The sequence below is a fragment of the Cnephaeus nilssonii genome, assembly GCF_951640355.1.
Source record: "Cnephaeus nilssonii genome assembly, chromosome: 22".
Classification (NCBI taxonomy): domain Eukaryota; kingdom Metazoa; phylum Chordata; class Mammalia; order Chiroptera; family Vespertilionidae; genus Cnephaeus; species Cnephaeus nilssonii.
The window spans coordinates 12,419,465-12,434,952 of NC_137093.1; the positions used below are offsets into that span (position 1 = coordinate 12,419,465).

At 59.3% G+C, this 15,488-nt stretch overlaps 1 protein-coding gene across 10 annotated transcripts in view; it reads right to left on the reverse strand.

The window, feature by feature from the left end:
• Nucleotides 1-15,488, reverse strand: part of PITPNM2 (phosphatidylinositol transfer protein membrane associated 2) — a 97,613-nt gene that overhangs the window by 16,413 nt on the left and 65,712 nt on the right. For all 10 annotated transcript variants that reach the window (XM_079762769.1, XM_079762768.1, XM_079762767.1 and 7 more), the window contains 7 exons: nucleotides 10,510-10,724; nucleotides 9,099-9,220; nucleotides 6,513-6,740; nucleotides 4,733-5,038; nucleotides 3,672-3,767; nucleotides 502-606; nucleotides 236-306 (listed from right to left, as the gene is read on the reverse strand). In XM_079762769.1, coding sequence (XP_079618895.1) covers nucleotides 236-306; nucleotides 502-606; nucleotides 3,672-3,767; nucleotides 4,733-5,038; nucleotides 6,513-6,740; nucleotides 9,099-9,220; nucleotides 10,510-10,724 — 1,143 coding nt within the window. The remainder of the gene's footprint in view (nucleotides 1-235; nucleotides 307-501; nucleotides 607-3,671; nucleotides 3,768-4,732; nucleotides 5,039-6,512; nucleotides 6,741-9,098; nucleotides 9,221-10,509; nucleotides 10,725-15,488) is intronic.

Sequence of the window (15,488 nt, forward strand, 5' to 3'; positions counted from 1 at the left end):
TTTTACTTTCCAGGGGAGGAGCTGGGTCAGGTCCTTCCTCAGAGGCTGCCTACCATCCCTGCCAGTTCCCGGGGACGTCGGCGGGGGCGGGGGCCCAGGCCGGGGGGGGGGGGGCGTGAGTGAGGCTGTGGGTGCCAGGTCCTGCCTCCACTCCTCCGAGCCCTGCCCCCTTCCCCTGGCAGCTCTGGGGACCACCAGCAGCAGAGCCCCCATCCTCTGCCACCTGGGCACCCACCTCGATGGTGTTCAGCTGCTCCACGCTGGAGGCCACCCTGAACTCCGGGGCGGTCTGACGGAACAGCCCATCTGCAACACAGGAGCGGGGGGTCCGCTGAGCAGAGGGGCAACTGGCCATCCCCAGGCCCACCAGACAGAGGCTGTGAGGGCAACAGGCGGGGCCCAGGTTTCCCTCACCCCACCCTGCCCCCAGGCCCCGGAGCTGGGCCAGAGAGGAGGGCCTCCCCGCACCCTCCCAGGCCCTGCAGCACGCCAGCCGGCTACCCTGCGTGTCCTCCAGCTCGGGGCTTTCGATCTTGTCCATGAGGTCATTGGAGTTCCACTTGGTGATGTCCTTGGGGAAGGTTTCCTCTGAGTCGGACAGGTCCTCTGGGGAGGAAAGGGGGGCGTCAGCATGCTGTTGGGGAACAGGGACTGGGGGACGGGGTGCTGGGAGGCCTGTTCCCACAGGTGGGGGGCCTGGAGTGTTGGCTCTGGGGTCTCTCATGTTTCTCTGGCCCATGTGCGGCTCCGTGCTGGGCTCTGCTCTCCCCCTTCCTTAACAGGCGAACACATGGCCGCACGCCCATGGGGCTGCTGTCTGACCTTTTATTTTATTTTTAATATATTTTTATTGATTTCAGAGAGGAAGGGAGGAGAGAGAGATAGAAACATCAATGATGAGAATCATTGATCCGTTGCGTCCTGCACGCCCCCTGCTGGGGATCGAGCCTGCAACCCAGGCATGTGCCCTTGACTGGAATCGAACCCAGGACCCTTCAGTCCGCAGGCCGACACTCTATCCACTGAGCCAAGCCAGCTAGGGCTGCCTGACCTTTTAAAAAAATTGTGGTAGGCGGGAGCGGACTGGGAGAGGTCAATGGGGGGAAAAGGAGACATATGTAATACTTTCAACAATAAAGAATTAAAAAAAAATTGTAACATTCACATATCGTAAAAGTCACCATTTAAGCCATTTTAAAAGTAGCATTTAGTACATTCACAGTGCTGTGCAACAACCATCTCGATCTAGTTCCAGAACATGTTCTCTTCTTCCTTTTTTTTTATAAGGTGAGACCTTCTATTTAGTCATTAGTACGTTTTTATTGTTTTTAGAGAGAGGAATGGAGAGGGATAAAGAGATAGAAACACTGATCCGCTGCCTCCTGCACGCCCCACACTGGGGATCGAGCCTGCAATCAGGGCATGTGCGCTCTGACCGGGAACCGAACCAGCGACCTCCTGGTTCATAGTTGACACTCAACCACTGAGCCACACCGGCCGGGCACCAGAACATTTCCATCACCGGAAAGGAAACCCTGTCCCCATTAATAGTCACCCCCCCCTTCTCCCTCCTCCAGCCACCACCACCCCGCTTTCTGTCTCTACAGACCTGCCTGCTCTGGACAGATCCTACAGGCCTCCCAGCACCCCGCCCCCCAGTCCCCGTTCCCCATGGAGTAGGTGGTCTTTCAGGCTGGTCTTTCCCTCAGCACCCTGCTCTCAGAGTCCATGCACTTCATGCCTGGACCCTGGGCGCCGTCGGGAAGGGCCGCCCTTTGATCCTCTGCCCATCCGCTGGCGCTCCTGCCCGTTCCTGACCTCCACACGACACAGCTTCGTGAGAAGCGCCGCTGTGAGCGGCTCCATCCGAGACCCCCGCTCTGACCCTCCCCCAGCCACGCGACGGGTCACGTGGGGCCGGCCTCCCCAGGGCACGGCCACTCTGGCTCCCCCTGGCTTGACTGCCTCCTCTCTTCTCGGGCTTTTTCTCAAGTTTCTGTCGGAGTTGGGTGCTTTCCTCATGTCGGGGCACAGCCAGGCCAGGCTCAGGGATGAGACTCCCGAACACCCTGCCCCCCCCCTCGGGAGACCCTAGGCATCTCTTATCAGCCCCTCCCCCAAGGCCAAACCAGGCACCTGCCTTTTGCCTGGACACCCCCTCTCCCCTCTCCCCAAGTCCCTTCTCTCGAGGCCTGTTAACTAAGATACCATAATTAGCCTGGCCAGTGTGGCTCAGTGGTTGAGCGTCACCCTATGAACCAGGAGGTCATGGTTGGATTCCCAGTCAGGGCATGTGCTGGGGCTGTGGGCTCAATCCCCAGTGTGGGGTGCACAGGAGGCAGCAATCAATGATTCTCTCTCATCATTGATGTTTCTCTCTCTCTCCCCCCCCCTCCCTTTTTCTTTGAAATCAATAAAAAAAAATACTTTTAAAAAAAGATGTCATAGCCCAGCCGGGTGTGGCTCAGTGGTTGAGCGTCGACCCAGGAACCAAGAGGTCACTGGTTCGATTCCCGGTCAGGGCACATTCCCAGGTTGCAGGCTCGATCCCCAGTGTGGGGCATGCAGGAGGCAGTCAATCAATGATTCTCTCTCATCATTGATGTTTCTATCGCTCGCTCTCTCTCTCCCCCCTCTCCCTTCCTCTCTGAAATCAATAAAAAAATATTTTTTTAAAAAGATGCCATAATCAGGTGGCTCCTCTGCCCGCGTCAAGCTGGGGAGGCGGCTGCACAAGGCTCGGGTCCTGCCTCCGCCCTGCTGTGTGTCTGGAGGCACGTCCCTGTCCCTCTCTGAGCCTGTGTCCTGCTTGTCTCCTGCACACTGGAAACCCGCCTCCCACACCTGTCCGCAGGCCCCTCTCATTTCCTCGGGAGGAGGGGCCGGGGCCGAAGCACGCGAGGGCTTTCTGTTGGCTTCTCCTGGCCCGGGGGGCTGCGTGCTCGCTGTGCTTATTTTAGGATTCGTGGGGAAATGGGCATTTCCCGTATTTTCTGCTTGTCTGCATTTTCTAAAGTTTTTTTTTTAAATATATTTTATTGATTTTTTACAGAGAGGAAGAGAGAGGGATAGAGAGTCAGAAACATCGATGAGAGAGAAACATCGATCAGCTGCCTCCTGCACACCTCCTACTGGGGATGTGCCCGCAACCAAGGTACATGCCCTTGACCTGAATCGAACCTGGGACCCTTCAGTCCGCAGGCCGACGCTCTATCCACTGAGCCAAACCGGTTTCGGCTGCATTTTCTAAAGTTTTTACATCAGATGAAAAAAAAAGTCATTGCAAAAAAAAATATCAGAAAATTATAAGAAGGTATGCTTTTATGAAACTTCTTATGGAAACAAATCCACACAAGGAAAAAAGCCTCCTTCTGATCCTAGGTCCATTGCGGGGGGGTCTGAGAGCATGGTCCCCACCTGCCAGGCCCCGGTCCATCCTGACCTCTGGTTGGGGTGAGCCTGAGCCCGCGGGTGACTTCACTCGGCCTCTCAGCCTCTGTCCCAGGCTGCTCACCCAGGACTGTGCATAGGTAACTGCCACTTCGACCCCCACACCCCAACACTTTGACCCCCACACCCCAATGCTTTACTTCGACCCCCACACCCCAACGCTCGCAGACCCCCAGAGCTCTCGTGGGAAGGTCCCCTGAGCCGTCCTGGAGCCCGCCTACCGTGCGCATCGAAGAACTCATCCTCCGAGCTCTCGTCCGAGTCCCGGGCGATACTCTGCATCCTCCACTCTGAGATGCTGTGGCGGGAAGGGCTGGCTGGAAGGCAAAACCCCCGACTGACCGACCACCCAGCGGACGGGGCTGGGGACAGAGGCAGGCGGGTGTGAGGTGCGGAGCGAGGGCAGGAGGGCTCGGAGGGGAAGGACGTGAGAGAGGAGGGGCCGGCGGCCCTGACTCCTCTTGGTGGAAGCTCCTGGGACTTTGAAAACCGCCCCCTCCCAGCCCACCTGCCGCAATGCAGCCACGTCCCAATGCAGCCACGTCCCGTCTGGGGGAAGACAGGGCGGTGGGAGGGTATCGGCCGGGCGGGCAGGCACACGGGTCTGGGCCTCTGCCCTGGGCCGGCCCCGGTGCCGCTCCTTAAATTCTCCGGAGGCAGAGCCGACAGACGGGGACCAGGGCGGTGGCAGGAGGGGAGGACATAAGGGTGTCCACGTGCACATTTCCACGGACCCGTCTGCACAGGGACGGACACCCTGGCGTGGGAAGAGCCGCTCTGCAGAGGGGACTCCTGGCTTTACAGGAGATGCCTTGTTTTTCAAAACCGCCACGGTATGCCCACCGTTCAAGTTCAGGCCTTTCTCAGGTCTGAAGGCGTTTTCTCGCTCCTCGGCCTGGCTCAGAACGTGGGGTCTGGTCCCTCAGGAGCAGAGCGCCCCCCATCCGCCGTGTGCTATGTGGGGCTCACCCAGGCCCCCTCTCTTCCTGGTACCTGGCTCCTCAGAGCTGCAGCCGCTGGGTCCCGGGAGAGGCTGGGAGGGGGTTCCCACATAACCAGCCTGTCTTGCCCGGGCTGTGGAGGTGAGCCTGGGGGAACCTGCTGGAGGGGGGTGGGGCGCCCTGGGCGTCTCCTACCAGCGGGCCATTGGTCCTACCTCCGGGCAGCTGTGGCCCACAAGGTCCGAAAGCAGGAGTCCACTCCCAGAGCGGGCACTCCCTGCCTCGGGGGGCTGAGGGCTGTCACGGGGCACCAGTGAGGGCCGGGACCCGCACCAGCTCACCTCCCCGCTTGGACGACCGCGACGACTTGGAGGACGTGGACCACTGCTTCTTCAGGCCACGGCCGGCCAGGGGCTCCCCGCTGCTGCTGGGCTGGGGGGGCTCCCCGGGGGGGTGGTCCTGGCCGGCTTCGCCCTTGGACAGCTCCTCCGCCTCCTCCTCGTGCTCCTTGAACTGCGCCATCTTCCGGGACAGCATGAGCTGCGCCTCCTTCTCCAGCTCCCGGATGTTCTCCATGCTCAGCCCGTACCACTCGTCCTGCCAGCACCAGGCCTGCCGGTGCGCCCGGACCATCACCTTCCGCAGGCCTGCGGGCGGGCGGGGGGGAGGGGGACAGAGACGGGGGTAGGTGGAGGCGGGAGGAGGCAGAGATGGAGGCGGGTGGGGGACAGAGATGTAGGTGAGAGGGGGACAGAGACAGAGGCGAGAGGGGGACAGAGACGGAGGCAGGTGGGGGACAGAGACGGAGGCGAGAGGGGGACAGAGACGGAGGCGGGAGGGGGACAGAGACGGAGGCGGGAGGGGGACAGAGATGGAGGTGAGAGGGGGACAGAGACGGAGGCGGGAGGGGGACAGAGACGGAGGCGGGAGGGGGACAGAGATGGAGGTGAGAGGGGGACAGAGACGGAGGCGGGAGGGGGACAGAGACGGAGGTGAGAGGGGGACAGAGGCAGAGGCGGGAGGGGGACAGAGACGGAGGCGAGAGGGGGACAGAGACGGAGGTGAGAGGGGACAGAGACGGAGGTGAGAGGGGACAGAGATGGAGGCGGGAGGGGGACAGAGACGGAGGCGAGAGGGGGACAGAGACGGAGGCGGGAGGGGGACAGAGACGGAGGTGAGAGGGGGACAGAGACGGAGGCGAGAGGGGGACAGAGATGGAGGTGGGAGGGGGACAGAGACGGAGGTGAGAGGGGGACAGAGACGGAGGCGGGAGGGGGACAGAGACGGAGGCGGGAGGGGGACAGAGATGGAGGTGAGAGGGGGACAGAGACGGAGGTGAGAGGGGGACAGAGACGGAGGTGAGAGGGGGACAGAGATGGAGGTGGGAGGGGGACAGAGACGGAGGCGAGAGGGGGACAGAGACGGAGGTGAGAGGGGGACAGAGACGGAGGTGAGAGGGGGACAGAGACGGAGGCGGAAGGGGGACAGAGACGGAGGCGGGAGGGGGACAGAGACGGAGGTGAGAGGGGACAGAGACGGAGGCGGGAGGGGGACAGAGACGGAGGTGAGAGGGGGACAGAGACGGAGGCAGAAGGGGGACAGAGACGGAGGCGGGAGGGGGACAGAGACGGAGGTGAGAGGGGACAGAGACGGAGGCGGGAGGGGGACAGAGACGGAGGTGAGAGGGGGACAGAGACGGAGGCGAGAGGGGGACAGAGACGGAGGTGAGAGGGGACAGAGACGGAGGCGGGAGGGGAACAGAGGCAGAGGCGGCATCAGTTGGGCCTCAGAGGCCCCACGGGCCGGGCTCGGGGCTGGGAGGTGCCCCATATTGCAGGCCACAGTGTAGCCTTCAGCAAATCACTGTCCTGTGCCTCAGTTTCCCCCCGTGAGTGTGGGGTTTGGCTCACAGAGGGCCTCCCACAGTAATGCGTCTGCTCAGAAGCCACTCTGAATTGGGGGGATTTCTGCCCTGGAGGGGGGGGGAACACTGGAAGAGGACTTCCCGAGAGTCCAGGCTCAGGCGGGGATGCAGGTGGGGATGCAGGTGGGGACACAGGCGGGGACACAGGCGAGGGAGGACACAGGCGGGGAGGAGGGCGGCCGGCGCCCGGCGCTCACCGGTGTCGTGGATGAACCTCTCGATCTTGGACTGCATGCCCCAGTAGCGGAACTCCACCTTGCACAGCTTGTAGGCACACATGATGGGGAACACCTGCTGCTTGTACTCCTGGATCCAGTTGTCCGACAGGGGCCCCCGCTGGGTCTTGATCGAGTGGAACAGCTTGGGGTCCTCTTCCGTCCTATACTCGTTGGGGGGCACGGGATCCTTGACGATGTCAATGAAGTCTGGGGGGAGACCCTGAGAGTCAGTGGACACTTCCACCCTGACTTCCACCCTCTCCCATCCCGTCGCCTCCCCGTGTCCCTGCCGCCTCCGAATCCTGCGGGCGCCGGCCTCGGTGGGCCACTAAGGCCTCGGGCTCTCCTGACGGCAAGGCCTGTGGCTTTCCTTGTGGCCTTTTCAAATCATTTCAGCAACCCCCACGTTTCATGTGCCTTTTGTGTCTTCTACCTACTACCCAAGATGCACAGGGTGTGGGGTGGGGTGTGGGGTGGGCAGAGGAGGCCAGGTAAAGCCTCCCAGAAAGGGGCATTTCAGCTACAGGAGCCCCGGGAGGCGGAGCCTGTCCCAGCAGCACTGACTTGACGGAATGAGGGGGTGGGGAGACAGGGGGTCCACGTGGGGAGAGGTGATGAGGGCTCGGTTGGATCTGAAGCATTACTGGCCAGGCTACGTGCGTGGACGGTGCCCGGAGGGACAGGTGGCACTGTATACAGTCTGGAGGCAGGCTGGCCCGTAGAAACCCTCCCGACCGGAGGGAGGAGACAGCAAGAGCCAATTCAAGGGCCCAGGGCAGTCCTGACGGGGGTAGCAGATGCCACAGGGCTGGGCGTCTGAGAAGTGGGACTGGGGGCTGGAGGGTGACAAGAGGAAGGGCAGTGACTCTGGGAAGGACATGAGCCATGCCGCCGCCTGTCACCACCTCCTCCCCCAAATCAAAACCACCCGCTGTGCTGGCTCCTGAGGCTCGTGGGTTAGCAGGGCTGGGACACAGGCGCTGAGAGGGAGCCCGGGACAGGGTGTGTGGCTCAGAGACGTGTGGGGAGGACGGCACGCGGGGGGCTCTGCCCCGGCGAGGCCCGGCTGTCTCATCTCCCTGGCACGTTGGCGCCCGTCTGGGCTGTGGGATGCAGATGCAGACGTGAGCTCCACCAAAAGCAGTGAGGGGTCAGGAGCGCCAAGTGCTACAGCACAGGGGCCGGGGGAAGGGAATGAACGTCTGGCCGGCCGGCGCGGCTCAGTGGTTGAGCATCGACCTATGAACCAGGAGGTCACAGTTCGATTCCCAGTCAGGGCTCATGCCTGGGTTGCGGGCTCCATCCCCAGTAGGGGGCGTGCAGGAGGCAGCTCATCAATGATTCTCTCTCATCACGGATGTTTCTATCTCTCCCTCTCCCTTCCTCTCTGAAATAAATAAAAATATTTTTAAAATATACATATAAATATTTAAAAAAAAACAACACACACACACACACACACACACACACACACAAAAAAAAAAAAACAAAAAAAACAAAAAAAAACAAAACCTCCTGCCTGGATCAGACCGTATGCCCAGCCGGCTCGGGCAGAAAGGCCACAGGGGAGGGCTGGGAGCAGGAGCCGTGCGGGGGGCCTCGGAGGGAGCCCGCGGAGCTGCCAGAGGCCCGCATCGTGCTGGGGCCTCCCCTCCTGTTATGGGTATTTCTGGGTAGAACGCGCTCCCGCCCCCTCCCCCCCAAGTTCATATGTTAGAGTCCTGACCCCCAGGCGCTCAGAATGTGGCCTTATTTGGACACAGGGCCTCCAGAGATGTAATCAAATGAAAATGAGGTCATTAGGGTGGCCCTGATCCAACAGGACCAGTGTCCCTATAAAAAAGGGGACATTGGGACCTGACGCGCCGCGGGGAGAACACCGTGCACAGATGACAGCGGAGATTGGGGCGATGCCTTTACAAGCCAGGAACACCGGGGCCCGCCAGCGGGAGAGAGGCCTGGCGCCGGGCCCTCCTCGCTGACCCCCAGAGCAACCAACCCCGGGCACACCTCGACCATGGGCTTCCGGCCTCCAGGACTCGGAGGCCATCAACTTCCGGTGTAAGCCGCCGATGTGTGTTTGGCCAGCGTGAGTTTATTTACAGAGGCTTTTCATTAGTTGCCAACACTAAGGAATTGGGAGATGTCCCATGAAAATTCTGATTTCTGGCCTCTCTTGGAAAAACAGATTGAACAAACGGGGCCCTTCGCTGCGTGGCCCAGTCACCTGGAGGGGAGACGGGGAGAGGCCGCCTGCCATGAAGGGGACACGGCCCCGTCCCGCCCACTGAGCACACACGGGTGGGGACCCCTCGAAGGGAAGGAGGGACGGGGCTCAGCGTGTAGAAGGCACTAAGCCTCAGTGTACCTGTCAGAAAAATGGGGCCAAGAAGGCCTACCCTGTCTCCCCTGGGGCCCCCTCCCATGCTTGCTCAAGACCCAGGACAGGAGCGGGTCGGGAGCCTGCCTGGCCGGGAGACGTGGGAGCCCACGGACAGGGAACCCCAACACGGCCCAGCAGGGCGCCGGCCCTCCCCAACGTGGAAGCGTCGTGGTGGACGTTACCGATCACCAGCTGGCTCCTTTCCACGGGAGACAGGCTGAACACGTTGGGGTTTTCTCCAGCATCGGTTTTATAATAGGTTTCAATGTCGATGGAGAATTTCTCCACGAAAGGGCATGTGAACCTGTGGGGGAAGAAAAGCATCCATCAGGACCCGGGGGTGGAGGGTGCAGGCGTGGGGTGGCTGGGCCAGGGCCTGCCGGACCCACGGGGCCGGACACCCAGGTGGAAGGAGGCTGGAGTGTGGACGAGACTCGTCTGATTGCCCACCTCCTGGACCTTCCCCTCGTCCCAAGGACGGCCCAGGCCAGGCGGGGGAAGGGACGGGTTAAGGGGAAGAGGGGGATGTGGCAGGAAGCTGCTGGAAGCCCTGTGTCCAGGTCCCCGTGTGTAAGGCACGGTACAGATGCAGGTACAACTACCGCAGCCTACTGCTGAGTGGGCGGAAAGGGACAAGCACTCCGAGCCACATGCCACCCCTGCCCGCTGCCCCACAAGGAGTCAGGTCTGGTAACAAGGGAACAGCCCCCCCCCCGCCCCCGCCCTCTCTTTTTTTAAAATGTTTTTATTGATTTCAGAGAGAGGAAGGGAGAGGGAGAGAGAGAGAGAGAGAGAGAGAGAAACAACAATGATGAGAGAGAATCACTGATCAGCTGCCTCCTGCACGCCCCCTTACTGGGGACCCAGCCTGTAACCCGGGTATGTGCCCTGACTGGGAATCGAACCCTGACCTCCTAGTTCATGGGTTGACGCTCAACCACTGAGCCACACAGGCTGGGCCAGCCCTTCTCTCTTGGCTGGAGTTGAGCGCAGAGGAGAAGAGTGCTGTTGGGAGGAGGAATGGCCTCCAGGGACCCTCGGGCAGGCTCCAGGCCCTCACCCAGGGTGGGGAAGGGAGCCCGGGAGACTCCTGGGGACCCTGTCTGCATAGCAGGTGGGCAGCCAGCTGGGCGCACCCCGTCTGGTCTAACCCAGTGGTGCTCAGCTGCACTGGGCGAGGAGGGGGCACAGAGTGAAGAACCTCCTACCAGGGGATCTAAAGGAAACCCCAGGTCTACATGGCATGTGGCTGAGGGTCTCAGGGTGGGAGGGAATCTGGGCCATCTGGTCTACCCTCAGGTCGTGCTTCTTCCCAGCTGCTGACTGTCCCCAGTTCTCAGGTGAAGGTCAAGGTTTAGTTTGTATCCCCTGAGCGCCCAGAGGGCAAGGTGGTCTCAGCCGGACCTTGCTGAACTCATGCCTTCCAGGCCTCCCTCCATGACACCCTCTCCTGCCTGTTTCCTGCAGGGAACCCTAGGGGACCTTCAGGGCGCCCCTACCTGGAACAGAGGCTCAGCTCCTGGGAAGCCTGGGGTGCAGGGGCTGAGCCTACCTGGAGGGCCGCTCCCTCCCGGGATCTATCTCCCTGCTCACCTGGTTCTCGTGTAGGGGTAGGCATTCCAGGACTCCTCCACCACCCGCAGGGCCGCCTTGGGCAGGATGGAGCGGAACCAGCTGGGAATGTGCCTGCCCACGTGGTACACCTTGTGTGTGTACTGTCCGGAGCCGCCGGGGCCGTCCGTGTAGGGCCGGTTCTCCAGGATCTCCACGCCGCTGCCTTCGCCATAGGTCTCGTTGCGGCTCTTCTTCTGTGGGGACAAAGGCACCGTCCATGTGTGGGGGCCACAGTGCTCTGCAGAAGGGAAGGGGCTCAGGTGACCAAGCCCCAGAGAGCTGAGTGGGAGGAGGAGCCTAGGATAGGCAGATCTGTGTAGGAGAGGCAGGAGTCTAGAAGGAAACCCATGTACCTATATCTGCAAACTATGCATATTAATTTTCAACCAGGATGCCAAGAGCACTCCATGTGAAAGAATAGTCTTTTCCAATGGTGCTCGGACAACCGGCTCTCCACAGGGAAAAGAATGAAGCTGGACCCCTCCCTCACACCACACACAAAGAGGAACTCAAACGGATCAAAGACCTAAAATGATAAAAGTTTTAGAAGAAGACAGAGAGGGGGGGGGGGGCAAGTCTTCATCATCCTGGATGTGACAATGGTTTCTTAAGCGCAAGCAACCCAAGGGAAAATAGATAAAATGGGTTCCATCAAACATGTAAAACTTTCTGTGCATCACAGGACACTAAGAAGAAAGGGGAAGGCAACCCACCGAATGGGAGGACGTTTTTGTAAATAATATACCTGATAAGGGATGCGTATCCAAAAGGTATTAAAAACTCTTATGGCTCAACAACAAAGAAGGAAATAACCCAGTTCAAAAACGCACCAAGGGCTTGAATAGTCATTTCTCCAAAAAAAAAAAAAAAAAAAGATACGCAGATGGCCAACAAGCTCACGAGAAGATGCTTCAGCCGCCCTAGTCATCAGGGAACGCCAATCAAATCGACAGTGAGAGGCCCCTTCAGGCCCGTTCGGATGGCTAAGAAGTCAAAGGATTAGCAAGTGCTGGTGGGGATGTGGCGACCCTGGAACCGTCCTGCACTGCTGCTGGGAAGGCGAAACGGTATCGTCGTCGTGGAAAACAGTGTGGCAGCTCCTCAAAAAGGTGGACACAGCCCTAGCCGGTTTGGCTCAGTGGATGGAGCGTCGGCCTGGGGACTGAAAGGTCCCAGGTTCGATTCCGGTCAAGGCCATGTACCTTGGTTGCAGGCACATCCCCAGTAGGGGGTGTGCAGGAGGCAGCGGATCGATGCTTCTCTCTCATCGATGTTTCTAACTCTCTCTCCCTCTCCCTTCCTCTCTGTAAAAGATCAATAAAATATATATATTTTTTAAAAAGGTGGACACAGAGTTCCCACATGGCTCAGCAGTTCCACTCCTAGGTTTACATCCGAGGACATGAAAACATAGGTCAGCACACGAACTTGTACACCCGTGTGCCGAGCAGCACTAGTCACAACAGCCAGGGGGCGGAACCAACCCAGATCTCCATGAACTGAAAAAACGGGTCCATGGCTCTGGTCAGTGTGGTGCACCGAAGGGTCATGGGTTCGATTCCCAGTCAAGGGCACGTACCTGGGTTGCAGGTTTGATCCCTGGTCCCGGTCAGGGCATGTGCTGGAGGCAACCAATCGATGTGTCTCTCTCCCATCCATGTTTCTCTCTCTCTCTCCCCCTCCCTCCCTTCCTTCCACTCACTCTTTCTAAAAATCAATGGGAAAAAATATCCTCAGGTGAGGATTAACAGCAACAACAAAGGATAAACAGATTATATCCATACAATGGACTATGATTCAGCCATAAAAATGAAATACTGGCACCCGTGACAACATGGATAAACCTTGAAAACATGATGCCGAGTGAGAGGAGCCGGACACAAAGGGCCACATGCTGTGTGATCCTATTTCTGCGAAATATCCGGAATAGGCAAATCCACAGTCGGGAAGCAGATTATTGGTTGCCGAGGGATGGGGGGGCTGGGAACGGAAAATGACTTCTTTTTGAGGAGATGAAAGTGCTCTCAATTGATTGTGGTTTCATAACATAATGAAAACCACTAAACTGTACACGGCAAACATGTGAATTGGTTGGTGCGTGACTTACATCTCAACGAAGCTAGTATATGACGCAACACACACACACGCCAAAACCAATCCTGTCTCCTGCTCTCTCCCCCAGACTTCAGAAAGAAGATCAACTGTGGGAAGTGGGGAGTGGGGAGGGGCCTCGGGACCCCCCGCCTGGGCTAGGCAGGACGCCTGGGTCACCTCTGAGCGTCTCTCGGCCACCAACACCCTTGCCGGTGTTCAAAAGCTCAGGTTTCTGCTTATGCAGAAAACCTCGCGGTTGAGATGCTGGTGACTTTAAGCCCAGCATCTGTTTCCATGGTGACGTGACGGCACCGCCAAGGCTACCTTCGGTCAGTTTCCTGAACAGCAGGTGTGCGCATGCTCACATGCACGCACCTGTGACCCCGGCCTGCTCTGCCGGTGCAGCTGGGTGGAGAAGCCTGCCCTCGCCCTCCCCGGGGCCTGAGGCCCCACGGGAGGGGCTGAGCCACGTGGGCCTGGTGCGGGCAAAGCTCAGACCCCAGGAGGCCAGGATCCTTCAGTGTTAAACGGGAGGCTCCCCGGGGGGTGGCTAATGAAGGGGGTGGGAAGCTGAGAAGAGCAAGAAGCCCCCCAGGCAGCAGCTCCCGGCGCTGTCCAGGGTCCTGGCCGAGCGCCGCCCAGGGCTCGCTGGGAGCTAAGTCTTTGCCTGGCCTCTTCCAGGAGAGCAGTCTCTCTCCCAGACAGGCCAACGTTTCCTTTGTTTTCAAAACCTCCAACACGTGCCCGGCCGGCGTGGCTCAGTGGTTGAGGTCACGGTTGGATTCCCGGTCCAGAAACATGCCCCGGTTGTGGTCTCAATCCCCAGGACATCTCTGTCACCCAGCCTTCGGCCCAGGCTGGGCACAGAGAAGTCTGACTTATCTTGTTAACAGCTTTATTGAGGTCTGACTATGTTCACACCCATGAAACCTGCACACAGTGGAGATAATGGGCTTGTCTGTCTCCCTCACGGTGGATGGAGACCCTGGGGACTCGGGGCCTGATGCAGGTGAGACATATGTGGGAGCAGGAGGAGTGGGGCTCGGAAGAGGGAGAGTGTGTGAGCAGCCCCCGGGCCATAGGAGACATCACATGAGAGGCAGAATAGATGTTTCTGTCAGGCCAGTGTGGCTTAGTGGTTGAGCACTGGCCTACGAACCGGGAGGTCACAGTTCGATTCCCAGTCAGGGCACATGCTCGATCCCCAGTGGGGGGCCTGCAGGAGGCAATGATCAATGATTCTCTCTCATTGTTGATGTTTTTGTTTGTTTGTTTGTTTTTTAAATATATATTTTATTGATTTTTTACAGAGAGGAAGGGAGAGGGATAGAGAGTTACAAACATCGATGAGAGAGAAACATCGATCAGCTGCCTCCTGCACACCTCCCACTGGGGATGTGCCCGCAACCAAGGTATGTGCCCTTGACCGGAATCAAACCTGGGACCTTTTAGTCCGCAGGCTGACGCTCTATCCACTGAGCCAAACCGGTTTCGGCCATTGTTGATGTTTTTATCTCTCTCTCCTTCTCCCTTCCTCTCTGAAATCAATTATATATATGTATGTGTGTGTGTGTGTGTGTGTGTGTGTGTGTGTGTATATATATATATATGAATAATGATTTTTTTTTTAATCTCAAAAGAGGGGTGAAGATGGCAGGTGTTTTTGAGGGGCCCAGAGGCAGAGGGGGTTAAATGTGTGAAAGAGCTTTGGATATTCTAGAAGCTGAACGTCCGTCCCCAGGGGTCTGCATGCAGCAGGCCACACCGAGCCCGGGGTGGGGGCGGCTGTAGTCGGGGGCTCCCCTGGTGTGGGTGGGGATGACGGAGCCGCAGGACAAACAGCGGCTGTGGCGGACCAGCCGGGATCTCGCACAGGCTGAGCGATTTCCAGGGTACTCAGGACTGGGGGGCTGATGAGCCTCTTCCTCGCTCCCTGCTCTCGAGGAATAATTGCGGGGTAAGTGGCTCAAGAGGGAATTGAGTGGCGCGTCTGAAGCCGTTTGGAGCAAACAGCCCCCCAGAGAGGCCGAGTTCGCCTCTGTCCTCTTCCCAGTCAAGCTCCCCTCGCTGGGAGCCGCTCACACTCCCGCAGCCCCATCGAGCTCCTCCCAGGGGGGACCTGGGGGCCGGGCTCTGCAGGGAGCTCCTAACTAACTCCCCAGACCTGGGCTGAAGGGTGGGAGCCACCAAGCAAAGCCAGGGGTGGAGGTGGCGGCCCTGCCGGCCCGGGCTCCCCTCCCTGACTCCTGTATGATGGTTCTGTGACTGGGGGGGGGGGGGGGGGGAGAGAAGGGGGACAGCACGGCCAGAGGCTGGACCGAGGCATCCACACGCCCAGAGGAGCCCAGAGCTGGGCCCACAGCAGGTTTATAATCAGACCCTCAACTGGGAGGGAAGCTGTTGGCTGGGCCAAGGGCCGGGGCACCAAGAGGCTGGCAGGGATGCTGGGATGGGGACGGCCACAGAGCAGGACCCGTGAAAATGGGAGCTGTGGTCCCGTCTGGGCCGTGAGCGGTGGGTCCCGTGTTCCAGGTTGCTCAGGAGCCGAGGAGGGAGGCCAGAGCCGTCGGGGGTGGGGTGGCATTCTCTGGCTCGTCACAGGGAGCTGTCATCCTCACCCTCATTTGCGACTGTAAATCAGCCATGTGGCGTCACCCCTCTTTCGCAGGCGGCCCAGGGGAGTAAGAAAAGCATGCACCTGGGAGGTGGGAGGTGGGCTGTGGGCTGTGGGCTCCCGAGCAAGTCAGTTAACGTCTCTGGGCCTTGTACCTTCCTGTCTGTCAAATGGGTTGCTTGGGACTGAATGTCTGTGCCCCGCCCCCTCAGAATTCATATGCTGAAGCTGACCCTCCAATGTGATGATG